Source organism: Tyto alba, unplaced genomic scaffold (assembly GCF_018691265.1).
Source record: "Tyto alba isolate M040663 unplaced genomic scaffold, T.alba_DEE_v4.0 Super-Scaffold_21, whole genome shotgun sequence".
In the NCBI taxonomy this organism is placed as follows: domain Eukaryota; kingdom Metazoa; phylum Chordata; class Aves; order Strigiformes; family Tytonidae; genus Tyto; species Tyto alba.
Window position 1 is genome coordinate 13,318,538 of NW_024881295.1, and position 22,150 is coordinate 13,340,687.

At 37.3% G+C, this 22,150-nt stretch overlaps 1 protein-coding gene across 2 annotated transcripts in view; it reads right to left on the reverse strand.

The window, feature by feature from the left end:
* Positions 1-22,150, reverse strand: part of PIK3C2G (phosphatidylinositol-4-phosphate 3-kinase catalytic subunit type 2 gamma) — a 317,803-nt gene that overhangs the window by 69,252 nt on the left and 226,401 nt on the right. For both annotated transcript variants that reach the window (XM_042795497.1, XM_032986468.2), the window contains 6 exons: positions 16,125-16,305; positions 14,643-14,750; positions 12,264-12,356; positions 9,936-10,065; positions 7,064-7,200; positions 4,196-4,365 (listed from right to left, as the gene is read on the reverse strand). In XM_042795497.1, coding sequence (XP_042651431.1) covers positions 4,196-4,365; positions 7,064-7,200; positions 9,936-10,065; positions 12,264-12,356; positions 14,643-14,750; positions 16,125-16,305 — 819 coding nt within the window. The remainder of the gene's footprint in view (positions 1-4,195; positions 4,366-7,063; positions 7,201-9,935; positions 10,066-12,263; positions 12,357-14,642; positions 14,751-16,124; positions 16,306-22,150) is intronic.

The window sequence follows — 22,150 nt, forward strand, 5'->3', positions numbered from 1 at the left end:
TGATTATATGTTTTTACTTACAAGTTTTAGACTCTTTGTTTGATGAGTAACTGAAATAATTTTTTAAAAATGCAATAAATGTGAAATTCTCAAGTTCTTATCTTCCTTATTCCTCACTTTTTCCTATCTTTTAGGAAAAATATGGAACACATGTAGATACAACATAGTCAAAGAATGGATAGACATCTTATTGTTCCCTGTTCCTATCCCAACTTTTCTGTTTTAGAAGGAAATACCCAAAAAGAATGCTCTTTTTTTTTTTTTTCAAATAAACACTTCCAGTGAGACAGTAACACTCATTTTATGTTATTAACGTTAAAACTGAAATATGTTACTTTTAAAATAAAAAGAGGCACTTCCACATTTCTACATGATCAGGCTTTCTTAAGTGCTTTTCAGTATAGGAAAACACTGACATAGGAAGAAAGTGTGGGAAACGTACTTTTCCCATATTTTTGAAACTTTTCTCAAAAAAATGGAATTTCCCAGTGGAATAGCTAGGCTGCCTCTAGTAATTAACTTGTAGAAGAAAACCAGCTTAGCAGATTTAACTTCTGGGAAAACCACGCCAAGACGTGGGATTAGTTTGGCAAAGAGACAAGAGGGTCTCTGTGATTCAGATCAGAGAAAAGAAAGGCCAGTGAGTGTCATAAATAATCAGGATGACTGGGTATTTAAAAAACAGAATGGACACCTAGGTTATCAAAAGGTGAATTTACAGTGTGCCATGAGCTAGACTACTCCATATCTTGGCATCAGGTTACAGACTACTCATCACTGACTGAAAAAATGTAGATGACAGTGCTGGAAGTGACTGGCAGTGGAGAGGATAAGGGTGCTGAAGTTAGGATTAGTTCAGTTATTACAGAATTTAAATAAATCTCTTATTGCTTCATTCACCAAAGAAGAAACATTGAAAAGGAACTGGTCAGAACTGAAAATAAGAAAACAAAAGCAAAGAAAACATGGCAGATACAACCATGAGCCAGACACCTTCTTCTGTACCATTTGATGATGGACCTAGTCCCATATGATTACCTGGATAATATTACACATATTTTACTTGGGGTGGGTCTAAGATGATTGCTACAGAATATTCGGTAGATAAAGAATATGACGGTTATTTGAAATATATATATGTGAAACAAGTAACGTTTCTTCATACAGCTTGCAAAATTTACTACTTTAGGGGAATGTAGATCAAATATGGTGGCTGGATTAGAGAATGAAAGGAGGAGTATTTTATTTCCACTAACAAAATGTGTCATCCAGTATGATAAAAAAAAAAAAAAAAAAAAAAAAAAAAAAAAGAAAAGAAATCTCATGGTTCAGAAGGAAAGTTCCCTGTGGGACTTTGGGAATAATTCTGCTGCCAAGCTGTATTATTATGCTGTTGGTTAGATACATCATATGTCTCCCTCCAACACTTCTTCTGAAACCTTAGTTTCTAGACCCAAATAAAGACAGGTTATTAGTACTATTTAACATATTTGCTGCACTGTGAAGGTACATGGAACTGGAAAAGACAGAAAGCTCCTGATTTCTCTTCCCTCTAAAATTGGTAAGAGCTGAGCTACTGATTTGTGCCTCAGACTCAGAACTGAGCAGATTTATTGGACATCATTTGGATGAGGGCAGGAACTAGAAAAGTTAACTAATCCCTTGTTGGGGTGTTATACAGTCACAAATGTGAAAGTGAGCATGACTACATGAATCATATCAGCTTCAGAGGGTTCTCTGAAGACTCATATTAGATTTGATAGAAAGAACTGCAGCCCATCCACGACAGCAAGCGATTCTCAAAGCTGCCATGTATGCCTTTCACTTTATTTACATCAGAAGAAATGCTCCATATGTAGAATACTGCAGAGGACCTGGCTTCGTGAAGCTTTATGAAGAATAAGAGTTTGGTAATGGCAAAAATCCCTCCCTGAGAACAGAAAAGGGACAGCTGTGGCAAGCAACTTCCTAAATTCTGAAAGGAATGACCATTTCAAAGAGCTCAGACAGGGACTCCTTTTCTATAAGCCTTCATTCATTTGCATAGATTTAATTTTACAAAAAAAAAAAAATAAAGAAAGTATGTTTGTGTCATGTGTGTAAAGATGTGTTGCATGTTTAGGGACTTGAATCAGATGCTTTTCATTCTTTAAAGCCACCTATAGAGCTTCACAAGTGTATGTAGAGCATCTACTGTACAAAACCCCCAGGGTCGGCACTTATAATATTAAAGATTTGAAAGCACTGTGCTGCTGTTTTGTCAATATTATTTTAAGGGTATGATATTGTTGGGGATGCAAAGAACTCAGACAAAAACCTAATAATAACTCAAATAGAAATGTAATATAAAGAACTGTTAAAGAAACCAGAGGCTAAACCTATTTCATGACTTGCCTTGTGGGAATGAGTACATACAAATAGCACTGAGTGTTTTAGATTTTGAGAGAGCCTGAAACTTATGGGATGTAGAAATGTGATATCCCTGTGTTCCTCTGTTACAAATAATATGTTACATTTCATGAAGGTCCATACAGCTCACTAATATTCTATCTGCTCAGTTGCATGTAGGTATGAGGAAGACAACCATTATCACACGATGCTCATAACCTGTTGTTAAGCATGAGTCCTAGTTTTACTATGGAACCATAAGGGCACTCCATGAATGGAGGTCCTAAAATGTGTTATTTTATTCTATAGTTTAAAAGCAATATACTGCATGAAGAAACAGGAAAAAATGGTTGCTATTTATGGAAGTGACAATGTTCTAAAATAATTTTCATACACTTAATAAGATGGTTTAGTGTGACTGAGTTGTAAAGCAGTAAAATTAACATCTATTTTTATTAATGCTATTACATGATTTCTGTTTAAATTTGGTTGCTGTGTTCCCCCTATATTTGTTTCGTCCTGTTGTTCACTCAAACTAGATAATTCTTTGCTCATATAAAATTACTGCTCAAGGGAATTCCTATTGGGCTCCAAAGGGAGGTTTGCTGGAGTGAGGGATGCAGCACTTGACTCAGAGCATGCATAAGTATCTTTTTTTTATTACTATGTTCTGCTTTATTCTTTCCGCAGCAAATAAGTAGGATTAAGGGAGCATATCGTGAATGATTGATGATAATTCTGAGCACTGCAACTAAATCTTTTGACTGCCTGACTTAGAAGTACTTATTATCCCCATCAGCTTCCCTCATATCAATACTCCCACGCTGCTATTTCTGTCTAACACACTGAGATAGTCTAGAATAGTCAAAGGCCAGCTAAAAAAAAAAAAAAAAAAAAACAAAAAAAAGAAAGGAACAAGTAGTTCAAACTTAATTCTGGGGCTAGTTCTGAAAATTATTAGGAAACATGCAAGAAAGACACAGACATCTCCACACACCCACCCACTACTCATCTTGTCAGTATTAGGGATCGTTTATCCATTCTCTACTCTGCTAGAACAGCTTCTTTGTGTCTGCACGTACTGGTATTGTCCTATCTATTCTTATTCCATCACAATTCATTCTTCCATAATATGTTCACATTAGGAACTAGAATACATGATTACACTATTTTATTTATCTTTACCATGGGATAGTTACAGCACAGAGAGATACAAACACAGAAAATTCAATCTTTTTTTTAGGTAAACTCAGATATTTGCAAAACAGCCCCTGAGCGCAGTGTGGTTAGATGTAGAACTCCAAAAGATAATGAAAATTTTGCAATTTTACCCACAGAGGTATAACGCAATTATTCTCAATGTCTATTTGGAAAATTTGGTTTCTTCTCTGAATATGGGAAGAAAGTGGTCAATTAGATACATCTATGGTTTTGGATCCATTATAGGAACATCTGTTTGCTAGGAAAAAAACAACAGACATCAGAATTCTTTTGGCATAGGCCAGTCTACTATTCTGGTCACTACTGAATCGCATCATTTAAATGGCTGACCAAACAAGGATTTAATTTTTTTTTTTTTTTTTTAGACTGAAAGAGGATCTCCGATATCTCCTTTTAATTCCTTTCCCAGCCAGTCCTATATTGTTTTAGAAGCTTTTTGAACAACAAAAAGAGGTTGTTTTGGAAAATTCAGAAAGAAAAAAAAGCATGATCTAATTTGTATTTTTTTTCCATGTGAGTTAAAAAGGCTGTGAAATTTCAGAACGTTGGTTTAAAGCTTACTATGCGCGTTACTATAGATACTAACCTTCTTATGCTTCCAAATGTCTGTGCGTGACCTAAAAATCTTCCAAAATCTATGTGGAATATGTGTCCAGCATTTGTCAGCATTATGTTGTCACTGTGTCGATCACAGACTCCCAGAATGAAGGTAACAACACACCAGCCAGCGCAGGAATAAAAGAAATTCCTTATTGCCTAGTTAGTAAAACAAAAGCACTTACTGGAAATATACAGATGTATTTATTTGTGACACTAACAAGAAAACAAAAAATTGTAGTTCTACAAATGCTATGCATATAGCTAAAATTTGACAGTTGTTTGTAAGAATGGTGCTAAAACAAGTAATGCACAAATTGCAAAATTACAATGCAAGAACAATTTTATGCATGAGGTTTTCACATTGTGTTTTATCGATACTTGGAATTCTATGGAAAACTTCTAAGGTGAAACATACCTAAGAAAAGCAAGCTTCTTGGCAGGAAGCTGAAATTTCTTTTCAATAGCCTGTAAAATAGCTAATTATAAAAACAATTGTTTGGAAATTAGCTGGAAATCCACAAATTTAACTATTTGCTTTGTAAAGAAAGTAGGTTACTTTACACCCACTGTACTGTTCTGTACCTACATGGGTCTTTTTTCTCCAGAACTCAATTGCCTTTCTCAAATCCTAATTAATCAAGTCTCACAATATAGCAACCCAAAGAATTAAACCCCATTTTACAGAAATGAACTGAAACAAAGAAAGGCTCATAGAATCTGTGAATCTGAATAGACTATGGGATAAAACCTAGTGTTGTGCAGAGACCCTCAAGAGAGTGACTGAACCAAAAAGCAGGCTAGCAGTCATGTTTAATACAACGTGCTCCCCTGATACTCTTTTACGTGGTGGAGATATATATTTTGTTAGTATGCTTCGTGTAAGTAGATTTGCTCGTTCATATTTATCTCATGAATCTCATTACAATACTGCATTGTGGCATTTCTCTTTGCCAAAAATGTGCCCATAGCAGATGTAGGAAAATGTACAAGTTAATGATCTGCTCACCACACACCCACAGGTGGATTCCGAGTTTTCTGCTAACTTCAGTGGGAAGTATTTAACAACTGTGAGTTCTCCTAGTAGAATCTACCCAACCTCTTTTACAACACACATATTTGGTGTCGTTTTTCAGGGGAGAGTTATTCCCGATTAAGATGATGATCACTCTTCTACCCCAAAGCATAAGGAATAGCTTTTGCCTTTTTTTAATCTTACATACTACTGTTTAAGAACTGAAAATGCAGTTCTTATTCAGAAATTCCTTATTCTCCCATGAATCTAAATCACAATGTAATTAATTTATATAGAAACCCAAACAATCCCAATCATTGATCTTTATGTTTTTGGACAAAACCTACATTAGACAAGGTAAATAATTATTTAGGCATTCAGGGTTCCCCTATAGATGCAGGGTGCCACCTGCAATGGCTGATACAGATGACAGCACTAGGGAAGACTTAGGGCACAGCACAAGCATTGGCTGAATTTTATGCCTAACCATACTACTTACTCACATTGATGACCTTGGACAAAATACCTAAGCTTTCGGTGACTTTGTTCAGCCAACTGTAAAATGAGGATATTAAAGCTTCTTCTGCCTTAGTTTTCTGAGCACCTTAGATACAGCACTGTATGAGTAAAAAATCATTAAGGAGTAAAATAAGAGAAAGGTTTGTTCACCAGCGAGTGCAAAGTGAATGCACAGTAGTAATTTTGTGCATGCCCTATGCAATCAGATCCAATTGCATTTTATATGTTTAAAAAATTGAAAGAAATTGGGTAGAAATTTGTTTTAGAATAATCTACATTAATGGTACTTTTTACAAACTCCAGTAGCAGCAAGAAATCAGGTTTTCAGTCAATAACTAATAGCATCTCACTTTTCAATTGAAATGTTGGCTGCAGTTCTACCATAACACTGTAAACATACAAACTTGTAAAAAAAAAAAATACTCTATACAGATTGTTCCTGTTTAATAGAAACAAGTTGATATACCAGGAATTCAAGTGTTCTTACTGAAAATGTGGATGAACAAATGCCTATGGAATAATTACAAAATCACTAAAATTTATCAAACATATTTATGCCATACATCTACTAATAAACTGTTATAAAAACACTTGATTTTCAGAGTGGTAAATATTCAAAGCTCCCCTTTAAATTTTATATGGTGGCTACCAACCTACTGTGAGCACAGAGAAGGGTTCTAAAAATTGTTTTTACAACGCAAACATTAAAAGGTTTTTCATGGGCCTCAGGATGTGCTCAACCAACAAAGAATTAATATAAAGTGTTCCTTGGGGAAACCTCTGCTTCTATAAGTTAATTTTCCAATTTTTTGGCTCATGCATATTGTTTAGTTTCATAAAATCAGATGTATTACATAGAATGCCACAATGTGATATGAAAAGCATGATCTTATTTATCATATGACTAGGTATTATTGAAAAAACAGCTTTCTAAAACTGTGGGTATTGACAGGGTCATTTCCAAATAGAGAAAATCCACCGAGACTTTGCATGGTTTATATAAAATATTTAGAGAGCTGACTTAAAAAATAAATGTTTTTGAGTTCAATACTTAATTTCAACCTCAGCTTCTCTTTACTTCACTAATAAATTTCAAAACATCTCTGTGACACATTTTTATAGAAAATGTACTAGAATGCACTTGATCTAGAGCAATATGTCCTTAGAAAGTGAGTGGCATTTAAGTCAATTCCCTGGCTTCTATGCATGCGACTTGTTTGTCTTGTGTCTGAGTCATTTGTTTTTGCTGCTTACTGCCATTTGGTTTCTTTTTTTTCCCATGGTAAAACATGAAATGTATAATAAGCTTCATTATAATGTTACCTCTTGGTAACTTGATTCCAGAGGATGGTGATGACGGAACCATTTTTTAATTGTGTTTTCTTTCAGAGGTCCTATCAGTCCAGACTCCCTGTGGATCTTTGCTAGTGTGGTAGCATCTGGTACCATCTGTACCAATCCTAATCAGAAAGAAAAGAGTTTGCATGAAAAACCTTCAACTTTAAAAATACATGAAGATCATCAATGCATATTGCCTGTTGTTAGATCATTCCATGCAGAAAAAATACATGCTTAAAAGCTTATAAAATAATGAATTGTGCTGATTTTGGCTGGGATAGTTAATTCTCTTCATAGTGTCTAGTAAGGGGCTATGTTTTTGATTTGTGCTGAAAACAGTGTTATTAATACAGAGATGTTTCAGTTACTGCTGAGCAGTGCTTACACAGAGCCAAGGCCTTTTCTGCTCCTCACACCGCCCCACCAGCAAGTAGACTAGTGGGGCACAAGAAGCTGGGAGGGGACACAGATGGGACAGCTGACCCCCACTGACCTAAGGGATATTCCAGACCATATGACATTATGCTCAGCATATAGAGCTGGGGGAAAAAGAAGGAAGGGGGGGACATTCAGGGTGATGGTATGTGTCTTCCTAACTGTTACGCATGACAGAACCTGGCTGTCCCGGGCATGGCTGAGCCCCTGCCTGCCCATGGGAAGTGGTGAACGAATTCCTAGTTTTGCTGCACTTTTGTGTGCAACTTTTGCTTTGTCTGTTAAACTGTATTTATCTCAACCCATGAGTTTTCTCACTTTCACCCTTCCATTTCTCTTCCCCGCATCTTGCTGGGGGGGCGCAGAGCGATCGAGCAGCTGTGTGGTATTTAGCAGCTGGCTGGGGTTAGACCATGACATGAATGCAATAGAAAATATAGATCAGGATTGTTTTTCTCTTTCCCTTTGGAAACAAAAAACAAAGGGCATTTAGTAAAAAGTGGCAGTTCTGCAAATGAGAAATAAAACCACCAATAACGTTATTGTGGACATAACTGCCTTAAGATACCAACAAGGCCAATAATTTAATGAGATTCAAAGTGGGTAGAATATGTACAAAATGAACAAAAATCTGCAAAAAAAGGGATCATATATTTACTACAAAATATAAAGTTATTTCATATGTGTTTATTGTCTAGAATGCTACATAAATTTTTCTGCAGTATGTGATGCTGATCACAGCTGGGAGAAAGGATACTAGATAGTGCAGAAATTAGTCGGATCCTATATGACATAAACTGGAACTCTGAAGTGCAGAGAGAAGCCAAGCATTTTGCAATGCTTCACTTGAATCCTCTATCTCTACTGCATACACTTAATTCCTTTTTTGGAACCAAGACCTGGCTTGCCAGCCTTCTGTCCCTGTCCCTGTTGCCATGTGTGGTTCTCCTGGCACATCATCCTGCAGCTCTGCATTACAGGGAGTACTTCCTCTAACAATTTAACTTGGTGACAAGTTGCTCTATTACACCATGCCTGGGAAGTGGTAATCTGTTTTTCATATTTCTGTGAAAAGTGATTTCTGTGTTCCCACAACTATTAAACTACTAACTCCTATCTCCTTTGTGTGGAAAAAGGGGCCCATGAAGGAAGTCATTAGCCTAGGACCTGGAAGGCCTGGGTACACAAGTTTTCTTAAGCACATGTCCTGTATGCCCACAGGCATGTCACTTGGTCCTTTTATCCTTAATTATTAGCTGTAAATCAATTATATTAACACTTCTGTAGCTCATAAGGAAAGATGTGCGGAAAATCTGTCAGACACCAAGAGGTTTTCTGCTGCTATAGTGCTGAAAGGAAGAGACTGTCAGGCAGAGAGTATTATTTGCAGACGATCCCTGTATCTTTTTTGGCAAAAATCAAATTAGGTCTTAGTATATAAAAGAGAGACTATAATATTATGTTCAGAAATGGTATTCTTGTAAGATTTGACTTTAAAGCAGAAGCCTTCAGGCTTTGACTCCCTATAATCTCTACAAAAAAGGGAGGAGTCCTTCTCAGGTCACCTTAACCACCCACCATGTGCATGAACTCATCTGTACTTTCCCCTAGTTACCTCAGATCATTCATTCTCTCTCATCTTCTCTCTGTTGACCAGAAAGCAATGATTTTTTAATTTATTTTTTTTTTTTAATTTTAACAGTTTTTCTACTGCAGGTAATCTGGATACATCAGTCTTCTATTTGTGCAAGGATTATTTTCAGTAAAAGAGTTGGGAGAGTCAGTAAAAAATTGTAAGCTTATTGCTGTCAGTAAATTTCTTTAGCAAGCAATTGGTATCTCTGCTACAGCTCTGCTATAACAACCATAAGAGAGAAATAAAGCTTTCACATGAATCAGGCCTGCCCTAAGCAGCATAAATCACAAGAGTAATATTTCAAAATCAACACTATGAAGCTGTCATCACTTGTCTACAGGTACTTTCTATAACCAGATGCATCTAGATTCATTTAAGTATCTATGCAGGATCATAGTGGATTAAAAGTTTAGTAGCTATGGCAAATTTTCTCCAAAGCCTTCTTTTTGATGGGTGAAGTTCAATTCTAAGAACCTGGTGCAAGCTGACGGTGTTGAGCTTTTTGGAAAATTCTAGCCTAAGTTGCTACAAAATTCAGTGTGGTTGGTTGCACTTCTTCTGTAGAGGCAAAATTAATAAATAAAATGAACATTCAGGATCACACAGTATACAATTCAGGGCTCAAGTAACTGAAATTCTGAGCTTTTTTTTTTTTTTTTTTTTTCAAGGGGGAAGAGAAATGAGACACTCATGAAAATAAAAGCTAAAGGGAGGATTTTTATATACTGCTGTTTACATGAAATATGAATAATGTAACAGAGGTAACTTTTATAATCTAAAACCGACCTTGGCCTTTTCCTGTAGATAAACATCTATAAATGATCATCTGCATATCCAGTCCCTCTTGGAGCCAAATGCTGTCCATCACTCGAATAATTTGCAGAACCAGCATATCTTGACGTAGATCATCACCTATCTGTGAAAATTGCACAAGAAATCCAAGTTTCTCCTTCAGTACCAAACAGAAATAATTTCCTATTTCATTTGGACTTTTTCCCCCACCAAAATAGCTACATTCATTCTACAGTACATTCCTCTTGTCTTTCTTGAAATCTGTTACTTTCTTTATCATTCTATGTCAGAAGAGGACAGAGTAGACGGCACATGTAGGTAGAAGCAGTTTTGGCAGCCACTGAGATGGTAACAAATGCTCCCCAATTAACTACAGCCTTTCTGCTTATTATTACTATGTATTAGAGTTTGAAAATTTAATCTGAAGGTAGGATCCTAATTTAGCTACATTTTAAAGTCTACCTAATGCTAGCTTTCTTTTCATAAATGACAGCATTTGTCTAATGTTAAGCTTTACAACTTGGTATTTGCAGCAGGCTGAAGGGAAATTTTATCATTAATTTATATTTTATCCATGACATGATTCATATTCAGTTTCAAGCAGCGATACAGTGTTGACTGCTCTCCCCATGGAGTCGGTCAAACAATAATCATAGCGAAACGGGGCTTTAATTGTAGCCACAAGAAGTAATGAAGAGATTATTTTCAGCCATGGCTGAGTAAATGGCCTGTGGAAATAAAAGCCCTGCTTTTTTTTTTTGTTTCCTCCTTTCTACCCCATCCAAAATACATGTGACTTTTACCAGTATTTTTAAGTGGTTCATTATTATATTACGTCTTTTTTATATAAGCATTCCAATCTACAGACATTTACTGCCATGAGTACACGATGGAGACATAAACTCACCTTTAAAAATAAAAATCCAAATCTATTTTTCTTTCCTTTAAAGGCAATTTTGACTCCAATCAATTCTTAGTACCTAAACCTGTGAAAAATACTATTCTCTCCACTCATTTTCCCTCATTCCCTCACATTTACAATCAGTAGACAATTTTGTATGATATCAGTGTTTATCATTTTATGCATGCATTATCCATCATGAATAAACAATGGAACTATGGTACAAGTAAAAGGTACTTTAACACAATGGTTTCCTGACAGAAGGTGATGTCAGCTATAATACTTCTACAAAAAATCCGTGTTTCTTGTAGAAAAACTGGACTGTTGTTTGTTGAATGTTACTGGGCAAGGAAAATACTGTTTAGACAGAAACAGCATGAATGTTTAAATGCCCCATGAGCAGGCATTTACTCAAGTTGCTCAAGTAAGTAGGAACTTGGCTATTTAACATTGATTCTCAGATGAAATGGCATAAGAAACAGATTGATAAACATTCAGAAAAACTTAACATTGCTAGCCACCCCCCAACATGCCTGGAAAGCATACTTCTATTCCTGAGAATTGCAGCTGCTCTAAAGGTCAATTTAATTCAAGACAGCCTAGAAGTATATTTTTTTTTAATTTATTTTTATAAATTTTTTAGACTTCTGGTTTGGAAAATGGTACTGAAAAAGATCTAGGAATAATCTCATTGGCCACACTGACCATTTCGTATCCATCAGCCATTTTATGAACTTCAGTGTTCTTCTCTAAAAACAGTATCCACTGTTATGGAAGATTTTTGCTCTTTTACAAGAGAAGTGACTTTAAATTGAATGTATTGTCTTTTGCAGATGAACAAGCACAGTCCTGAACTCTGAAGCTTTTCTAGTTGACAACTGAAAAATAAACTGGAGTTTATTTTCAGAGTCAGTTCCTCCCAGTAACTCCAGTGAGACAGAGCTCCTCTGCTGTCCCCACCACCTCCCTCTTCCTCAGCCCATTCCCCCATGCTATCTGGTAGGACCAGAATTAGTTTTGTGTAGCAAATGCAGTCTCTAACACTACAGTACTTCCATTTGTTAGAGACATATGGACAAGGCTAATGGATTCAGTCATTCTGAACTATCTATTCACTAAGACTTCAGTGTGGCAAATAAACTAGGTTTAAAATATAAACTTAATATTTTAGCCTGGTTGTCTCCACTAAGAAAAAAATAAATGCAAGAAGTCATTTGATTCTCTACCATTTATAAAGTTGGTACTTCAGTGCATTGCCTTAACATATTCCATTAAAAGTTCTTGTGTAAAAAATAATTGGGAAAAGTAAACAGCAGAGCCAAATCAAACATTCTCAGCTCAAGATTTAAAACATAAATTAGGTGAATTTCAAATTAACGTTTTCCACACAAAAGGAAGTGAGCATTAGAGGAAGAACATACCTTAAAAATAACATTGATATTTCCACTTGGAGCATTTGCATTGATGAAGGAGATTTTTAATGGAAAAGCATTGGACGTAAAATATGAACATGACTTCAGGGAAAAAAAGATGAGAGAGAAAAACAACAGTGTCACATATACAAAACAGGCTGATACAATACCTCTGAAAAATGTGCCATCTTTAAATACAGCTCAGTAGCACTAATACCAAAAAATAAATAATTCTTTATATTATTGACTGTTTAATTGGGTAAGGAAAATGAGAAATTATTTTCCCCAGACAATTTTTTTCACTCAATAATCAGATTACATGAATTGACTGTATATTCTGTACTAATTGTTTTTCATTTTCATCTAGGCCTCTTAACAATAAACTTTGGGTGGGACTGAGTAGATGAAGTACGTAAGACTGATCTAATGAGAATCTATAAAGCATTGAAAAGCTTTTGGTCCTATTATTTTCTGCAAAAAAAAGTTGCCCAATCATACACTCTTTACGGAAGCAGAGAACCTGATAATTTCTTTGTTGAAATCACTCTGGCTAAGGATACAGGAAATTCTGAAAATCACAATCTATTTATGTAGAATTTATCTTAATTAAACATAAACTCTGACCTCTCATGCCCTACAGCTCTTTCTGTCTGAAGACCTCAGAGGGCTTCAGGAAGCATTAATGAGCCAAGCATTGCAAATCCTGTGAGAGTTAGGGTGGTATTATTATCATTATTAAGAAAAGCAGGGGGAAAAAACGACCCAAAGAACCAACCAAAGACAGTGGTAAATTAATGGCCTCGTTTCTAGAAATAATGAGTGCCCCACAGGAGATACTGCTGTCTTTACTGGGTACAGTGCAATGGAGGCTAATTTGAACAAAAACACTACTAGACACAGCTGTCTCTTGCTTTTCATCTAAACTTCTCAAAGCATGCTACAAGCAAGAAAATATTGTCTTAGCCACATCATACATCTGTGACGTGCAATAGCTATTATTGATGATGAAATCCTGACCCCCTGTGGAATTTTGCCAATTGAAATGTCTCAATAAGTGCTTGAAAGGCTGTTGTGAGATAATGAACTACTGATAGAGTTGGGAACACTGCTTGTTACTAGTAAAATCAATAGATGACACCAAAATTAATTAAATTTAGGTAATTATAAGCATCTAAAAATTCTAATTTGCAGGATTATACTGACATACAGTTCAATCAAGAAGCTGCATATACTTATAGCAATATAATGGCCTATAATGATATAAGAAAAATGAAAAAAACACTTTCTTCCAATATTTATATTTAAACATTTTGTATCTGTCCAGCCAAGCTAGTGCAGCATAAATAGCGCAACTGTACAGTGAGATCCCTTCCCATTAGTCATTATTTCTAAAAAGCCTAAAAGCAGTGAGAAGCAGCAGGCTTCAAATTCTTCTGACTTATATCATACACAATTGGCCCAAGCCTGCAGGGTGCTGGAAGACCTCTGTTCTCAGTGAGATCAAGGCTGAATAGCAATTACTTGGAGAATCACAGGTCAGAGGCAATTGAAGGGATCAGCACCTCTTAGAATCAGGTCCACTGTAGATAATGAGCCAGAGAACAAAAATAGAGCACAAATTGCTGTAATTAGGCAGCTATAACTGGTAATATATATGGGTGCTCAGATTTGTTTTCTTTTGCTGCTGGATACCTTCTCCTTCTCCAGAGATGGGACAACTTATTCCTGGAATAATATTGTTTATGAAAACATTTCTAAACAATGAATAACTGAGTCTTAGTACTGTGGTCAAAGTAAAGCCAAGTAACACTAAAAAGCATTGTTGTTTCCTCTGTTCTTAAGTCATTTTTAATAGGGGTCATAGACACACGTAAAGTTACAGTGAATATTTAATATTTTAGCAATTCTCAGTCATGTGCATAGTGTCACCTCAGCAAAAAGAAAGCTAGCTCTAGACCTTTAGCTGCTCCCATACATGACAGAGGACAATCTTAGATGAGAAAAAAACTGCCACCAAGAGCTACTTGGGCAGGATGGTAACCAGGCCTCAGCTTCAGGGAAGCCAGGTGCCCTTCCCAATCCCAACACCATGGCAGGGCAGCTGAGTTGTGAGCAGGCTGCTCAGAGTTTGAAATCTCTGCTGCTAGGGATGCACAAGGTGAGATATGCATGCAACACCCATCCCACCCGTCCCCTTCACCTCTGCCTCAAACAAAGGCCCCCAGTTTAAAGGTGATTAGGCTAGATGTCAGTTTACCAGGTGATTCATGCTTAGTACCAGTAAGACTATTTCCCAGTCAGTGCAACCATTCATTGTCTCTTCCCCTTTATACTAAAAAAAAAAAAATAAACAAACAAACCATAATCCATTGCATGAGCTAGACTTACGTCTGCTGCAATGCCTTGGACAACAAGCGCGGGATTCAGGGGAAGCCGACAAACCTTCACCTCCTGGAAGAACTGCTGAAGTCTGCTGAGCTCCACCTTTAACACCTCCTGCAACATGTGAATCATTATGGCAACAGGAAAGAACAAAAGAACATAACAGCAGCTTTTAAGCCACTGACTGTCTTTCTATATTTTAAACAAGGAGTACAATTTCTGGAGCTGGTAGCATCCATGTAACCTTACAACAGCTAATGAGGTCACACTGAGGTGCAGTTATTAAAAATAAAAACTGTGATTTTACTCCATATTCAGGCTTTTTCTGCCTACATGCACTACTATTTTGTGCTGTCATCTAGGTTCAGATTCAGTACTGTTCATTAGGGGCTGGTTAGTCTGGCACCTGCTCGGCTGCATCTCATGCCTTTTTTGCTTTGATGGACAACTTCACAATTTGTTGCTTGTTGCCTCAACACTGTGGTCTCCCTTGCCTAACCGTAGGTGTGTTAACTGCAAGGTTTAGAAGTTTCTCAGTATCACAGTAACTGCAGCCTTGAGATTAATATCTAAAGTTTGATTTATACATCAGTAATGTATAATGTATCACTATTATTTCTTTTTCGTTACATGGATTTTTCTCTTTGCAAATATTTTTGTCATTTTACTTCCGTGTTTGCTTTGCTGCTCTCAGTAGCAACACTGAGAGTTTTTGGGAAAATTCCTCTGAAAATCTTTGAATCCTTAACAAGTCAGAAAGAATTAATGACAACTTCCATGATAACCAGCAGTGGCAGGTATATTTTTATTTAGTTTTCTGGTCTGTCTTGCTGATATCTCAGCAAGAAGAAGTTTCACACATTAGGTAAGTAATGACACCTGTCTTAGAAAATTAACAGTTCTAAATTGGAAATGTACCTATGCAATAGAAAAGCTGCACCCACTGAAGGAGATTACTGCAAGCCTTCTACTGTCAGGAACGCACCTCTGCAGATATATGTGCAGTATTAATTGCTGAATGATCTACTTGAGATAATAAGTACAGTCCACTCTGGTCAGCTTTGCTAAGAAATGAGGATGTTCAGCCTGTCAAGGACAACTCTTAGCAAAGTTTTCAAGAAACACTGCAGCTCTAGAGGAGTCAAATGGTTTGGGATGAGGAGCTGAATATGAGCATTCCTTTCAGTGGAATGTTAATCAGCTTTGTTGCCATTATTTCTGAACACCTCCAAGTCTGGTTGAGAAACCATCAGTGAAGGAATTTAAATGGCTTAAAATATCTGCTGACCTCAAGGGTAATAGTGATGAGAGTCGTCCCATTAAATATGTATGTTTTACTTGTTTCCAGACCAGCTCAAAATTTTACAAATTTTAGTCAAATCATGGGTTTATTTATGTAAAGGACATTATAGGAAAGAGGTGTCACCTTAGAAAAAATAAAATTACCTGAAGAAACTTAGATGGAAGGGGAGGTATTTTTAAACAAACCTTTCTTTTTGGGTCACTAGTAGCTTTTACTTTTTTGGCAATGTCTTCCAGAATTCTGATAAGTTTCTCCTCCTTAGAAAACTCATTGTTCAAGGTTTTTCCAGCACAGAACTGGAGAGCAGCCAGTAGTTTCTGATACCAGATTTTGAAATGAACTTCATTCTGTGCATTCTTCAACAGCCTGAAGAAAGGAGGGGAAAAAACATCTGTGTATCTATAACTGATTTTTATTTTATATCACCTCTAGCAGGAACAATATATGGACTCTAGACAAATCTGTATTTGGTGATTTTGAGCAGCAGAGAATGAAAAAAAAAATGTTGTTTATTTGTTGGCAGTACTCAAGTCCCATTTTATAACTAATGAGATTCCAAGTGTGTTAAATCAATAGGAACCTGCCATTTCTTATTGTCATACATAGTGCAGTGCCTGTATAACTTCTTATTTCTGCAAGAAAAGTTCACAAAGTGAAAATAAGTTGTATTTTCTGAAGTCCAGTCTTCAATATATATCCCTAAATCTATTCATTTTTTTCTTCCTGACAGTACACTTACACAACCAAACACATCGTTCAGCTAGGAGATGCATTTAAAGATCATTTTAGTCTCAGACGTATCATCAGTTCTAAAAACTTTCACCATTTTAAGTTGAGGAGACATTTCTGAAATTGGCTATACTGCTAGAAAGAGTAAAATTAGCCCATTTCATTCATTTCTTTACTGGTAAGTGTTGGTCTAGAGCAAAACCTCAGCTCTTAGTTCTACTGAATTTTGTAGAAGCTTTAGAACTGGATTTATTACCAATATAGAAGTCAGAAAAAAACCCCAAACCATACTTTTTTTTTTTTTTTTTCTTCTCATATTCATCATGCACTCTTCTCTAATTACACCTTCATTTAGGCCAGGAAAGCTGTTGAGTTTTGGGTATTTTTTAGTTAATTGAACTGATCAATGGGAAATTTTTTCCTTATGTGGGTCAAAGGTTTTGTACACATTTGATTTATTTTTATAAGTGTAGATGGAATCACTAGCTTTATATCGCTACTAACATCCTGCCCATTGCCTGGGACTTCCCTTTGCCTGAAGGACTGATTACCTGCTCTCTGTCCAAACTTTCCTCTCCCCAACTTCATTGTTAAGAACATCTCAAATCTTAAATTCCTTATAAATATCTGAATCTTAATGCAGTTCCCCTTACCTGATGAGGTTACTCAAATGTAACAACTAATACTAGTTTTCACAGGGCAAAATTCAGAGCAGCTGTTGACTTTCAAGACACATCACATATGAGTATGTCATATAACAAGAAGCAAGAACAAGTTATATATCTCAAGCACTGATATTTAAAGGTAAAAAATCATAATTCCTATAGACACTTCAACTCCTTGAAATCATATATAAGGCATTATAATATTGCTACCACAGCCCATCCATTTTTTGGTGATGAGGGATTCTTGTAATCTTTTATAAGGCAGTGATCCTTCTAGGTCCTCTTTTCCTATATAATTCATTGAAGAATAATATCACCTACTGGTTTCTGAAAAGCCTTTCCAGTTACACAAAACCTCTGAACATCTAAGGATTTATAAGTACTGAAAATCTTAAAAGAATGCGTGGTGTTTCTATCAGAAATGCCTAGACATGAAAGGGAAGAGATATGAGAAGTTTATCATCAGCACTCTCTGGAGGAGATTGAAATGACATTTCTTTCTGTAGACTAGTAAAAACAAATAATTACTTTTTGAATCTGAAAGAAGACAAATTGTCATTGCAGTGCCTGGTGGAAGGCAAACCCTAACATATAGAGGTAGCTGTATTCTTATCCTAAACCCTCCACAACCCGAAGAAGTCTGAGAGCACATGCATATATAGTGGTGGATCAACTAATCCTTCCAGATTTCAGGCAGAGTAAGTCCAAGATTCCACAGGATGGGATTCATTTGCCTAAATGTAGATACCTTGTGTCATTTTAGATGTCCTAGGAAATCCTACCTGGCCTCCAGCTGCTGCCCTGGAAGGACACGGGTCTGATAGAGGCAATCTCTCATGTGTGCCACACCCATGCAGATGTCTCAGATGCCCTATTCTGTCTAAAATAGCCTATGTTAAGGGTACTGAACCACACTCTGCAGTGGCCTTTTAGCTTAGTTGTAGGCAAACAAGGTGATTTAAAACAAAAACATACTCTCACCACACTGACAGCAAGTCAGGAACATGCCTGCTGATTATTTTTTAAACAAAAGCACTACTGGCACAGTCCAAATGGTTACATGGGCAGGAATTTTAGTCTACCAAAGCAGAGTCCAGCTCGGTTTTAGTCCAGTTATGCAGCTTGTATTTCTCTTGGAGCACAGGCAGAATGAAATTGTTCACTTCTGCCCTGCAAAGACAAATGCAGGTACACCTAAGAAAAGATAACATCACTGTGGTATCTACTTTGAATTGGCCAAGCTATGTGGGTGCAGAATCTTCTGTCTGCACTTAGACTTGCATTGAAATAGGCTTCTGAGCACCTAAATCATATTCATTCACCTACTCCATTTTTAACGGTACATTTTAGGGAATCCAAAAAGGCTATCTTTTCATGTTTGAGATGTCCCTTTAATCCTCTCAGATACAAAGAACATTAAAACAATTTTTATTTCCCTAAAATGAAAGTCTTAGGATTTCACGTACAGGAAGCAAAATAACAAACCTAAAATGTTTTCCTATTTTGAACAGAGTTACTCCCTGTATAAGGCAGATCAACTTAGAAGCTCCATTTTTTTATTATTTTTGTGTCTGAGTGTTCACAGAAAATAAGCTTATATACACATATGATATAAAGATTTCTTTTTACCCTGAGAAAGGATTTATGGGCCAGATTCAGACAGCTTATGCATAAGGTGTATATGAGGACCGAGGATATATAGAGTCTAAATCCTCTCAGGTTCTTTGAGTCCAGTCTGTGGGGGAAGTTGAGGCAGTCATCATGATCTCACTGGTAAAACCCATTTCCATGCCAGCTGCAGCCCAGCACACACTCCACAGTGTGAACACACATGGAAGCTTTTGATGGTGCATGTGCTTCCCGAGCAGCCCCGTGAGGGACTCAGGGCTCTGCACTCAAAATGTGTCTAGTGACTGTGGTACAGGCAGCACAACTTCTTTCTGCCTCCCCACTGGCGTAGGTATGCTTTTAAAAGCCTGTAGACCTTAATTTGCAAAATTATTTGGATTAACTGGGTCTGAATTATATATTCATTTTATAAAAGCAGTCCCAATGAGGATACAAAGGACAGCTTTTAATGTGATGACTCATTGTAGGCTTTGCTGAAATGTTTATTCAACAACTGAACAAATATGCTGCTATAATTCTGTCTTACCAATTTCCTGGCACATGCATCTTTACTCTGCAATTGCGAGAACTCAGTGGAGATAGGAAAGTCTGCAACTTCTGAGGCTGCAAGATGGAGAAATGCTCAAGACGCTAATGAAATTTTCAAGTTTGAACAGGATGTCTAGCTCTGACAGAGGAAGACAAAATTGGAATGATTTAAAACTGAAGGCTGCCAGTAAAGGAGTATGTGAAGTTTGATGGTGTTTTTTTTTTTTTTTTTTTTTTTTTTTTTTTTTTTTTTCTTTTCCCTGACAATTTTCTCAGCATTCTGCAAGACAGAATTCAATATAAAAGCTTGGCTTTATGCCAGGCCTAAACCGAGGATCTTGCTCCTAACAACAGGGAGACTTCCTCACTCTTCAGGGTTCTCTGCTTTGGGACAAATGCCCTCGTTCTCAGCAAGGCCGGGGGGAATTCAGACACTGTCCCAAGGTCACTTCTGTGAAATAGCACAACAGGGCTGGAAACAGAAGGATGCTGACCTGAATTTTAGCAACAAAGCAAACTAGACTGCCTCTGCTTAGCAGCAGTCAGAGGGTGTGAGTTAGATTCTGGGGTGCCCTGAAAGATGCCCCTGACTTCTGCAAGCAGCTGATTCTCTTCCTTTCTGCATGTACCCGCTCCATGCCTGCAATGTGGCCCCAATTCCATTTTCTGGCACTCACAGCTGCCGAAGTGTGTGTGTGTTTTCTGGGTACAGAAATACAAGTGTGCCGGAGAAATTTTTGCCACAGAGCAGAAGGAAAGGTGGGGTTGAATCAGGCTGAGTTGTCTGCGGGGCTAGGGAAGAAGAAACAGGGCTAAAACCAGCAGCTAGGGAGGAAAGGGAAAACAGTAACAACAAAAAAAATGGAGGGAATAAAAAAAAGGAAGGAAAGATTGGATGGATCTTGGTACCAAAACAGGTGAGCTGGCCTCATTCTCCTTCTGTGTCATGGGGAGAGAGGGAAGCTGGTGCTCTACAGGCCTTGCAGCAGACAGTCTGCTGTCTGAGTGGGATTTGGCAGACAAGTGAAAGAGTGAGGCAACTCTGCTGCTTGAACATCTGTTCCTTGTTTCCTTCAGAAAGGGGAGCAGGGTGAACCAGAGAGTAGTACCTGACAGGACAGATTCGCTTGCAGGTAGCCTGTTAAACTACACTGTAGCAAAAGAAGTCCAAGAAAAGGCCAGGATCTCCAGTATCTTATTGCAGATTTAACCCCTACCTGCTATGAAATAGCAAGGTACAGTTTGACTGGATTATTCACATGTGGCATCAAAGTCAGAATAGTGACCCTAGTTAATTCATTTCCAAGTGATGTCTGGTGTTTATTACACAGAAGTTGAGAAGTTGTGCCTACCAGTGCACACACTGTGTACTCTTTGCTTAAGGTGTTTAGAATTCAGAGGCACACCATGAAAATGAGCTGCATTATGGTTTTAAGGTGAGTGCTGAGGCATTTAATGTCGTTGATCAATCTTTAGTAAGTTTGACCAAGGAAGTCAATATAGTTCTTATTGTGAAAGTACATTTCATGCTTGTTCTCTGTTTCACTAAGCTGGAGAGGGGATGAGTCACAGAAAAAGAGAACATTTACAAGACTGCTGTTCATTATAGCAAAAATTGTTTTAAAATGATTCTCCACAGCCCTTCATATCAAAGATTAGCATCCAAACGCAGTTCTCTACTACTGTACAGCTTCCATGTCTGAGGTTGCCATCCGTCTTTATTTTCATTAGACATCCTGTGACACTCCTAAGCTGTCCTTTGTGCTTTATTGTGCCATGGAACTACAGCACACACCTGAAGCATATGACCGATTTAATTCTCGACTCCTTTTACTGTTCGCATTCTTTAACAGGAGAATAAGTAACAGGGGTGATTTACCAGTGGACTTGCGTTCGGGCTTTGCAGCTTCTTAAGTCCCATTGCATGTTACCCACAGACACAAGGATGTGAGGAATGACAAAAGATGTGTATCTGAAGCTTAATACCTCCACATCTAGCGGGTGATGGGCCATGAGGATGAGTGGGCAACTGCTGCTGTTAATTACTCAGCTGCAAGTAAAACATTTCCTTATTTTTTCTTTTATCTCCCCAAGATTACATTGGACAAAGGTTTTTACTACCCTGCCAGTGATAATGGGAATAATCCCTTTGATAGAGATATCAACATAGCAGGTGCTACACAAACACTGTGAACTCCAGTGAATTACAGATACTAACAAGTACCTGTTGTCCTCCATCCCCTATGCCCGCAGCTCCCCTTACTCCTCTGCAGAGTACAGCCAAGTCTGCAGAACTCATCTTTTTCACTTGCTAGCTGGCCCACTCGGGCACAGCCTCTTTAGACACAGCCAAACTTTAAGGCAGCAGAGTGCCAAGCCGGCAAATATGACTGTGGCTTTTCTGATCTCTTTGCCAGTGCCTAGGATGGATGACTGAACTTGCTGAAGCTCCTAGGAATGTGTCTGTAGGATGGCAGCTATTGCTTCAGAGAACAGGAAGGAACAGTTGCACTTGTTGCAATGTAATCTCAGTTCCCAGCCTCCTTCACAGCCTCGGTGAGAAAAGCGCTCCCTTATTGAATTTAATTTTTAAAATGCTTAAAATTTAATTTAAAAATTGATTAAAAATTGATTAAATTGAATGAATTTAATTACATTAA